Source organism: Oncorhynchus clarkii, chromosome 5 (genome assembly GCF_045791955.1).
Source record: "Oncorhynchus clarkii lewisi isolate Uvic-CL-2024 chromosome 5, UVic_Ocla_1.0, whole genome shotgun sequence".
Lineage (NCBI taxonomy): Eukaryota > Metazoa > Chordata > Actinopteri > Salmoniformes > Salmonidae > Oncorhynchus > Oncorhynchus clarkii.
Window position 1 is genome coordinate 36,524,351 of NC_092151.1, and position 10,188 is coordinate 36,534,538.

The 10,188-nt window shown below is 40.5% G+C and overlaps 2 protein-coding genes across 2 annotated transcripts; one reads left to right on the forward strand and one right to left on the reverse strand.

Moving 5' to 3' along the window:
* Positions 1-14: 14 nt before the first annotated feature.
* LOC139408749 (splicing factor ESS-2 homolog) lies at positions 15-8,590 on the reverse strand. The gene is made up of 10 exons (XM_071153036.1): positions 7,981-8,590; positions 6,421-6,589; positions 6,221-6,310; positions 5,154-5,320; positions 4,868-4,985; positions 4,318-4,451; positions 4,045-4,147; positions 3,754-3,863; positions 3,532-3,647; positions 15-2,839 (listed from the first exon to the last, which is right to left on the reverse strand). The coding sequence occupies exons 1-10, from the start codon at positions 8,116-8,118 to the stop codon at positions 2,560-2,562; spliced, it is 1,425 nt and encodes a 474-aa protein (XP_071009137.1). The 5' UTR covers positions 8,119-8,590; the 3' UTR covers positions 15-2,559.
* On the forward strand, positions 862-1,944 carry LOC139408752 (testis-specific serine/threonine-protein kinase 1-like). The gene has a single exon (XM_071153039.1). It carries the CDS (start codon positions 862-864, stop codon positions 1,942-1,944), a length of 1,083 nt encoding a protein of 360 aa, XP_071009140.1.
* Positions 8,591-10,188: the final 1,598 nt, after the last annotated feature.

The following is a 10,188-nucleotide window of genomic DNA, read 5'->3' on the forward strand; positions in this document are numbered from 1 at the left end:
GCTACACAACCTAATGGCCAGCAGCATTTTTATTTTTTAAAACGTTTATTTTATCAGGGAGTCATACAGAGACCAAGGTCTCTTTTACAGATGAGCCCTTAACTACATAAAATAGAGACATCAAAGTATAAATATAAATGCCAGCAGAAAGAAAACACGATAAGAAAAAACAAACACATCGATCAGTAATAAGGTCCTCAATCAGCTTTCTGAATTGCTAGAGGCACCAGAACATCAAATGTAATAACTTTTTTTAAAGATTGTTCCACAAATAAGGTGCAAGACCAAAGGAATTTCAGGAGTTGGCTATCCCTGATACCAGATGTGGTAACTCGTATGTCTAAAGTTTAGTAATGATGTTAGGTACCGTGGGACTGGTACAGGGATCCATATATGAAAACAGCAATGTACCAACCTACGTGACATCAGAGGCCAACCAACTTTCTGTTAGAAAATGCAGTAATGAGTACTACAATTACCGCCTTTAAAAGTATTGTAAACATATTTATCATGGCTATTAAAATGTAATTGATCATTATGAAAATGGATGACGCCCGAGTAATTCCAAATTGGATGATCGTTCAAAAAAAATTCCCAGTCCGAGCTCATTTTCCCCCCAACGAGTTGTCATGAACGCACCATTATGGCGTACATAAATGGCTCTGCTTTTGAGGAATTAAACGTTCCATTTTGACACAAATTGATGTCATAGAAACAAACTTCACACGTAATTGCCCACGTTTATGATGATAAAATATTGAATGTTAGTAACATTGACCCCATGTGTATCTTTGATATTCAACTATGAACGGAGTTCAACATGGTGTCGATAATGGTGTAATAATTCAGGTCTGACTAGCCATGGATGACTCACTGGTGCTGAAGAAACGGGGATATACACTGGGCATCAGTTTAGGCGAGGGGTCATACGCCAAAGTAAAATCCGCGTATTCTGAGCGTCTGAAGACCAATGTTGCTATCAAAATTATTAACAGAAGAAAGGCGCCGGCGGATTTTTTGGAGAAGTTCTTACCCCGGGAACTGGAGATCCTTGCATCCCTAAATCACCGAAACATCGTCAAGACCTTCGAGATATTCGAGACTTCAGAAGGGAAGGTGTACATGATTATGGAGCTTGGTGTGCAAGGGGACCTACTAGAGTTCATCAAATTCAGGGGTGCTTTGCCCGAGGATTTCACCAGAAAACTGTTCAAACAACTGTCACTTGCAATACAATTTGCACACGACCTAGATGTTGTTCACAGGGACCTAAAATGTGAAAACCTGCTATTGGACAAAGACTTCAACCTCAAAGTGTCAGATTTTGGATTTGCCAGGAGGATCAATTATGATGATGCTGGACAAATGATTCTCAGCAAAACATTCTGTGGCTCTGCAGCCTATGCAGCACCAGAGGTATTACAGGGGCTCCCATACAATGCCAAAGTGTATGACGTTTGGAGTATGGGGGTCGTTCTATTCATCATGCTCTGTGGGTCTATGCCCTATGATGACTCCAATATTAAGAAGATGCTGAAGATTCAGAAAGAGCATCGCGTTGACTTTCCACGCAGCAAAACTGTCCCTACAGAGTGCAAAGACCTGATGTATCGCATGCTTAATCCAGATGTAGCCCAGAGGATAGAGATCGATGATATCCTTGAACATGTATGGGTGCAGTCAAAATCCAAATCACATGATGGTTCTAAGAGACGAGAAGATGGCCCTTCATCTGAAGCTGCTTGCTCCAAAAAAGAAAGGAAGGGTGAAAGTAGTAAGCATCCTCATGGCAATGAGAACAAGAAAGGGGAAAAAGTGGAGGTTGAGGCAGAATTGGGCCCTAAACTTTCTGTGGAGGGCAAAAAGGCAGCTGAACCATCTAAGCACACCAAGAAAGAATCATCCCCAGATGCAAGGAATGACATCCCTGCTGATTCTTGTTGAAATGCTGGATTTTTTTCCACCAAATTAGTTACAAATAAATTAAGCATACATCTTTGTTAAGATTAACCATATAGACTTAGTTACATTTCTTCAGATGTTGAGTCTGCTATGATAAAAGGTGAGTGTCAACATTTCAGGTTTACAAACAAATCACTCAAAGGCATTTTTTAGGTTGAAAACTGAAATATTATATTGCAGGAAGAGGCATACAAAATAGAGGCTTACATGAACATTATATTTACAAAAATCAATGAAGCCTCATCGTAACATTCACTAAAATTCTAATCATTTTAGTCTATGTACAATTATGGGATCTCTCTGGAACCCACAGATTTCAGTAATCCAGTCTTGGAAGGTTTCAAACACAGTACAAGCTATGCCTTTCTTTCCAACACCCTAAGAACAGTAATGACCTGAGCTTTGCAACTATCCTTGAATTCAGAGTTTACATTTCGATTCTTTGCCCTTTGTGCACAGACTGTTCCAGTCATAAAAGTCCATAAAATCCAGAGGGAGGGCATGGGTTGGGGTAGAGAGAAACACCCCATGGCCAGTAATTTGCTTGAGTTCACTTCCTCAAGATAACTGTTCTTTCTCGATTTTGCTTTACCACGGTCAGAAGAAGTCAGAGGCTTTCCTCCTCTTGGGGAGCTGCAGTAGGTCATCTGTGATGGACGCTGGGTCCTGCGAGGCGGGGGTCCTGGCTTTGCTTGGTGTCGGAGTGCCTGAGGGAGTGACTGGACCACCCAGGGGGGTTTTGGAGCCTGCTCCTCTGTGTGTGGGTGATGGTGTGTAGCTTGCCCTTAGAGCTTTATCTGTGTATTTGCTGGAGGTCCGGTTTACAAGCCTCTGAAGGGCAGGGGTCAATGCTGGGCTCAGGCCTTTTGGTGTGAGACTGCAAGACAGAAATTAGGTCAAAAATAATTAATACAATCATTTAAAAATGACTAAGAATTGTGTATAACCAGTGGTGGAAAAAGTACCCAACTGGCATACTTAAGTAAAAGTAAAAGATACAGTAATAGAAAATGAGTCACCCAGTAAAACACTACTTGAGTAAAATACAAAGTATTTGGTTTAAAATATACTTAAGTATCAAATGTAAATGTAATTGCTAAAATATACTTAAGTATCAAAAGTAAAAGTATAAATCATTTCAAATTCCTTATATTAAGCAAACCTGCACTATTGTTTATTTTTGGATAGCCACGGACACTCCAACACTGAGATAATTTACAAATGAAGCATTTGTGTTTAGTGAGTCCACCAGATCAGATGCAGTAGGGATGGCCTGGGATTTTCCTGTCCTGCTAAGCATTCAGAATGTGGTAGTACTTTTGGGTGTCAGGGGAAATGTATGGAATAGAAAGTACATTATTTTCTTTAGGAATATAGTGAAGTAAAAGTAAAATGTCAAAAATATGAATAGTAAAAAAAAACTTACAAAAAACTTTACACCACTATGTATAACAAGAGGTCATAGAAATGAGCTGTGGAGGATTTTTTTTAGATTTTTTAAAAATCAGCTTTTGCTAAATACAAATTACCAAAGCAATGCACTTATGTAAATCATCCATCAGTTTTTACCTTGCAAGATTTTCTGTGACCTTTCGCAATGCTTCTTTCTTCTTTGCCCGGTTTTTGGCTGCAGCCTCATTGGCCATTTTCAAACCCAATCGCTCTCTTCTTCCTGGTTCTGGAATCTGTGTGTGAAATTCTCTCAGGTTAATCAATTATTCCAAAACAAACCATTTTGGGGAGAAATCTCAGCAAAACAAAAATAAAGAACTGTTAGTCATCGGCTTGTACCTTGAACGATGGGCCAATATTCCGCTCTTGAAACGGTGAGTCAGACCCATCCAAGCGAAAGGGGGTGCTCTCTATCTCTCCCCAGGTCATCAAGGGGGACTCAGCCATACCTGATAGGACAATATCAGGTTAGAGTTTCGTTTTTATGCAGTTGAGTGTTTTATGGAAGCCTCTAACATCACCAAATGCTGGAAAAACATCTATTACCCAAAATATAAGTATTTCTGATAGTTATTTTCTAGTTGATAATATTGAAAATGATCTATACTTGAACATAACATAAATACTTACCTGGGGAAGGGCAGGGAGTTCCTTCAAACCCATATCCGTTAACATTAGGGGAATCCTGGGCATTAAGCTCTTTGCCATCTGGGCCTACTTTACCCTGTTTGAACTGGAGAAACACTAGCAATGTCAGATAAATCATTCAGGATCAATCCACTTCGTTAGATCTTTAGATACCCTGATCTTAACATGTCTCAACTTTAAACTTTAAATCCCTTCACTAAAAATAGAATAAAACCATTTACTTAAAACCAATAACTTGTAAAACGAGGACTTTACCTGTGCATTGAGGGCTGCAGCCTGCTGAAGCTGGCATTTGTTAAGGGCTTTGCTGAAGGGGTCTCCCACAAAACGAGTGTTCTTGTGAATCACCTCCCTAGGCTTCTTGAAGAGGGTGTCATCATCCTTGACACCTTATTAAAAAAGATAAACTCAAGTAATTCAACCTCAAACACAATTAATTCAATCATGTAAGTACTAGCTTATCCTACACATACAGTGCATTCGGAAAGTATTCAGACCGATTCACTTTTACACATTGTGTGACGTTACAGCCTCATTCTAAAATTGATTAAACACATATTTCCTCAATCTGCACACAATATCCCATAATGACAAAGCGAAAACAGGTATTTTGAATATTTGCAAATGTATTAAAATACATAAGTATTCAGACCCGTTACTCAGTAATTTGTTGAAGTTTTTTTTGGAATGCACTGCATGATGTTGGTAGGTATGACTCCATGGCTTCATGCACCTCATACAGAGCTCATTAAATTCAAACAAGATAACAGGAACATTTCTCATGCAGGAAAACATCAATCCTCACCCTCTGGATAGTACATAAGGGCATTCTTTGCTTTGTACTCCCAGGTCTCTAGTCCTGCCTTTACACACTCAAGGGCTTGCTTCTCTGATGACGGCAGGGCAAGGTTTTCTTCATGCCGCTAAAAACAACAATAATCTCTGTTAATTGAAGGCAAAAAATAACATTGCTTTCAAATCAAGACATAACACTCCATGAGCATTACATACTTACACATTTGAGTAGTGTGCAATTCACATCAACAAAACGAGAGTTCAAACTATCAAAGGAGCGATTACGCCAAGTGTACCTGTTTAAATTCAGCCTCCGCCTCATATAACCACGAATGCCTCAACTTCTCCTTGTCTTCTGCTAGAACCATGATCTGTTCAAAGGATGCATTATCCTCGCTTGTGTTCTTAGCCAGGAAACGATCAAGACATGGCAGCTCTTTCTCCTCATCTCCTTCCTTATTCACTACAAAATACACAATATCAACAAACACAGGGATTAAGTATTATTGCTGTAATTACATTTGTTACATAGATAGGAAAGGTTGAGTTGAAGGGTGGGATTAAAAACAACAAGATAACTAATGTAAAATATACCATGGCTGTAAAATATATTTAGGTTCAGAACTTTTGTGAAGCAGCACTGTTTAAAATATATGGCAAAACAAATCAAACTGGATGGTCTTCAGAGATAGACGAGAGGGGTTGATGGTAGCTGAAGGATGGGATTAAAAAACAAACAATAGGTAACTATTGTAAAAATACATTGTGTCCGTAAAATGTATATATAAACTGGTTGTAGAAGCCAAAGTGTTGTTGTCCATTAGTTTACTCCAATTATGGGAGAGGTGGTAGGTTTAGGAGAAAATATATATATTTTTAAATATGGGGGATTGGAAGTGATGCAGACAATTACATTGATGGAAGCTACAATCTGCGGTATTAAAGCTGATCCAGACCCTAAAAATGTGTGTGTGTGTGTGTGACCAATAAAAAAAGTTATTTACATAGTGCTATATAATAAATCAACTTTACATAGTACCATGTCCCGTGTTGCTCAGTTGGTAGAGCATGGCACTTGCAATGCCAGAGTTGTGGGTTTGATTCCCATGGGGGACCAGTACGAAAAAGTATGCCCTAACTACTGTAAGTTGCTCTGCATAAGAGCATCTGCTAAATTACTAAAATGTATTATATAATAAATCAACAATCCAATGACCACTAGATCATAACAGCAGGAAGAGCTACTTTCTACATAGTCTTGAGAGCTAATGTAATGGTTTTCATAGTTAAAGTTCGGTGTCCTCAGATTGACTAGTGCTGTGAGTTGTGCCATTCTCAGTCACTATAGTGAACAATAACTTACCACAGTCTGCTCCTTTCTTGGTTTTGCCCAGTACAGAAGAGGGCGATCCAGGACGACCCTCTGGTGTCTCAAAAGAAGCTGGAGTAACATCTAAACAATCAAGTGGGGGGGATATTAGTATAACACCACTGCTGCATTCATAGATAACAAGTGCATTATGTGAAAAATAGTATAGTGGACAGTTCACTTCTCTTACTCACATGGGGCATTGGAGAGTGGTGTGGACTTGGCTAAAGATGACCCATATTTAATGGATATCTCCCTCATCTTCCCAAGATCCCCATTTTCCTCAGCTTCAAGGTAGTCCTTCTGCGCTTGTAACTTTGTCACATCTGGAAAAAAGTCCCTCTGGATGATCTTCTCTAAATTCTGTTGAAAGGCATAAACAAGAAATTGGTAAATGTCAAAAGTATGTGTCAAACATCTCATTCCAAAATCATGGGCATTCATATGGAGTTGGTCCACCCCCCTTTGCTGCTGTAACATCCTCCACTCTTCTGGGAAGGCTTTCCACTAGATGATGGAACATTGCTGCCGGGACTTCAAGAGCATTAGTGAGGTCGAGCACTGATGTTGGGCGATTAGACCTGGCTCGCAATCAGTGTTCCAATTCATTCTAAAGGTGTTCGATGGAGTTGAGGTCAGGGCTCTGTGCAGGCCAGTCAAGTTCTTCCACACCAATCTCAACAAACCATTTCTGTATGGACCTCGCTTTGTGCAAGGGAGCATTGTCATGCTGAAACAGGAAAGGGCCTTCCCCAAACAGTTGCCACTAAGTTGGAAGCACAGAATTGTATAGAATGTCATTGTATGCTGTAGTGTTAAGATGTCCCTTCACTGGAACTAAGGGGCCTAGCCCAAACCATGAAAAACATCCCCAGACCATTCTTTCTCGTCCACCAAACTTTACAGTTGGCATGCATTGGGGCAGGTAGCGTTCTCCTGGCATCCGCCAAACCCTGATTCATCCATCGGACTGCCGGATAGTAAAGCGTGATTCATCACTCCAGAGAACGATATTCCACTGTTTCAGAGTCCAAAGGCGGCAAACTATACAACACTCCAACCGCCACTTGATATTGTGCATGGTGATCTTAGGCTTGTGTGCAGCTGCTCAGCCATGGAAACCCATTTCATGAAGCATCCAGAAAACAGTTCTTGCTGATTTTGCTTCCAGGGGCTGTTTGGAACTCAGTAGTGAGTGTTGCAACGGATAGACAGACAATTTTTACGTGATACGCGCTTCTGCACTCGGCGGTCCAGTTCTGTGAGCTTGTGTGGCCTACCACTTCATGGCTGGGCCGTTGTTGCTTCACAATGACAGCACCTACAGTTGACCGAGGCAGCTCTAGCAGGGCAGAAATTTGATTAACTTGTTGGAAAGGTTGCATCTTATGATGGTGCCACGTTGAAAGTCACTGAGCTCTTCAGTAAGACCATTCTACTGCCAATGTTTTCCTATTGAGATTGCATGGCTGTGTGTTCGGTTTTATATACATGTCAGCAACGGGTATGGCTGAAATTGCCGAATCCTCTCGTTTGAAGGGGTGTCTACATACTTGTGTATAACATCACCAGTATGTGTGTTTAATCACATTTACCTGTATTGACCTTTAAAAAAAACAAATATTTGCACTAACACTATAGGCTTACTGCATTATAAACCAGCTGCAGGTAACGTTAGGATATAATCTGCACTGGCTAGCTAACGTTACCTACTGTAATATAACTCAGCTGTCTGTTCCACAACGGTAGGTTACCTCTATGTAGTTCTCTTCATCGAGCACCTTTCGATTTGTTTTCTTTGTTTCCTCGGGTGGCTGTCGAAGAGCAACTGTTGTTACAGGATTAGCTGGGACAAGGGTTCCAGACATCAGCGCCTTTCCAAATCCTTCCATTGTCGGTGGCTACTAGAAGCTAGAGAAATGCTCTGGGGCCTTGGCTTCTGTTTGTTAGCTAACGTCAGCTAGCTAGACCAAACCTCGCTGGAAAAACACGGATTATTAAAAAAATCCGGTTAGAAACTCTAAAGAGCCCCTGAAAATAGACGTCTGTGAATACCTTATTTTAATTCGCGTAGTAAAACTACCAAGAGTTCTTAGCTAATGTTTTGCTAATCAAGGAACCTCATGCGAACAACGTACACAACTCGACTGCGTGACTTCATCCGAAATTCTTCTTCTTCGATTATATTTAAGGCTGGTTGGCATCCAATAAATATTGCATTACCGCCACCTACTAGACTGGAGTTGGTGGCAGCATATAAATAAGTGCCATAAATAAATAACACACTCCACTATTTAAATCTAGTCCTACTTCAGGCCAACAGCCTGAAAGGATGGGACACCACCACTTAGCACTCTGTAACTCTTCTAACATCAAATATTGCACAGCCAAATAGCTCTCTGCAGCCTCCACCACAACCTATATTTTCTGCGATTTATGTACCATCCCTGCAGTACAGTTGATAACCATTGTTTAAATGCCAAGTCCAATCTTACTGAAACATACAGTACCAGTCAAAGGTTTGGACACACCTACTCATTCAAGGGTTTTTCTTTATTTTTACTATTTTCTACATTGTAGAATAATGGTGAAGACACCAAAACTGTGAAATCACGTAGTGACCCAAAAAGTGGTAAACAAATCTAAATATATTTTATATAAGGTGCCACCCCTTGCCTTGATGACAGCTTTGCACATTCTTGGCATTCTCTCATCCAGCTTCACCTGGAATGCTTTTCCAACAGTCTTGAAGGAGTTCCTACATATGCTGAGCACTTGTTTGCTGCTTTTCCTTCTTTCTGAGGTCCAACTCATCCCAAGCCATCTCAAATGGGTTGAGGTCAGGTGGTTGTGGAGGCCAGGATATCTGATGCAGCACTACATTACTCTCCTTCTTGGTCATAGCCCTTACACAGCCTGGAGGTGTATTGGGTCACTGTCCTGTTGAAAAACAAATGATAGCGCAAACCAGGTGGGGTGGCATATCGCTGCAGAATGCTGTGGTAGCCATGCTGATTAAGAGTGACTTGAATTCTAAATAAATCACTGATAGTGTCACCAGAAAAGCATCCGCACACCATCACACCTCCTCTTCCATGCTTCACGGTGGGAACCACACATGCGGAGATCATCCGTTCACCTACTTTGCGTCTCACATAGACACGGCGGTTTGAGCCAAAAATCTCAAATTTGGATTTATCAGACCAAAGGACAGATTTCCACCGGTCTATGTCCATTGCTCTTGTTTCTTGGCCCAATCAAGTCTCTTCATCTTATTGGTGTCCTTTAGCAGTGGTTTCTTTGCAGCAATTCGACAATGAAGGCCTGATTCACACAGTCTCCTCTGAACAATTGATGTTGAGAAGTGTCTCTTACTTGAACTCTGTGAAGCATTTATTTAGGCTGCATTTTCTTAGGCTGGTAACTGTAATGAACATATCCTCTGCAGCAGAGTTAACTCTGGATCTTCCTTTCCTTATCATGAGAGCCAGTTTCATCATAGCGCTTGATGGTTTTTGCGACTGCACTTAAAGAAACTTTCAAAGTTCTTGAAATTTTCCGCATTGACTGACCTTCATATCTTAAAGTAATGATGGATTGTAATTTTTCTTTGCTTATTTTAGCTGTTCTTGCCATAATATGGACTTGGTATTTTACCAAATAGGGCTATCTTCTGTATACCACCCCTACCTTGTCAAAACACAACTGATTGGCTCAAACGCAGTAAGAAGGAAAGAAATTCCACAAATTAGGTTTTAACAAGCCACACCTGTTAATTGAAATGCATTCCAGGTGACTACCTCATGAAGCTGGTTGAGAGAATGCCAAGCGTGTGCATAGCTGTCATCAAGGCAAAGTGTGGCTTCTTTGAAGAATCTCAAATATAAAATATGATTCCATTTCTTATTTCATAGTTTTAATGTCTTCATTGAGTAGGTGTGTCCAAACCTTTGACTGGTACT

Coding starts and splice junctions, on each gene's coding strand:
- LOC139408752 (XM_071153039.1), top strand. CDS start 862: ATGGATGACTCACTGGTGCTGAAGAAACGGGGATATACACTGGGCATC.
- LOC139408749 (XM_071153036.1), bottom strand. CDS start 8,118: ATGGAAGGATTTGGAAAGGCGCTGATGTCTGGAACCCTTGTCCCAGCT. Junction 6,311..6,420: donor ACCACTCTCCAATGCCCCAT/GTGAGTAAGAGA, acceptor TTGATTGTTTAG/ATGTTACTCCAGCTTCTTTT. Junction 4,986..5,153: donor CGGAGGCTGAATTTAAACAG/GTACACTTGGCG, acceptor TGTTGTTTTTAG/CGGCATGAAGAAAACCTTGC.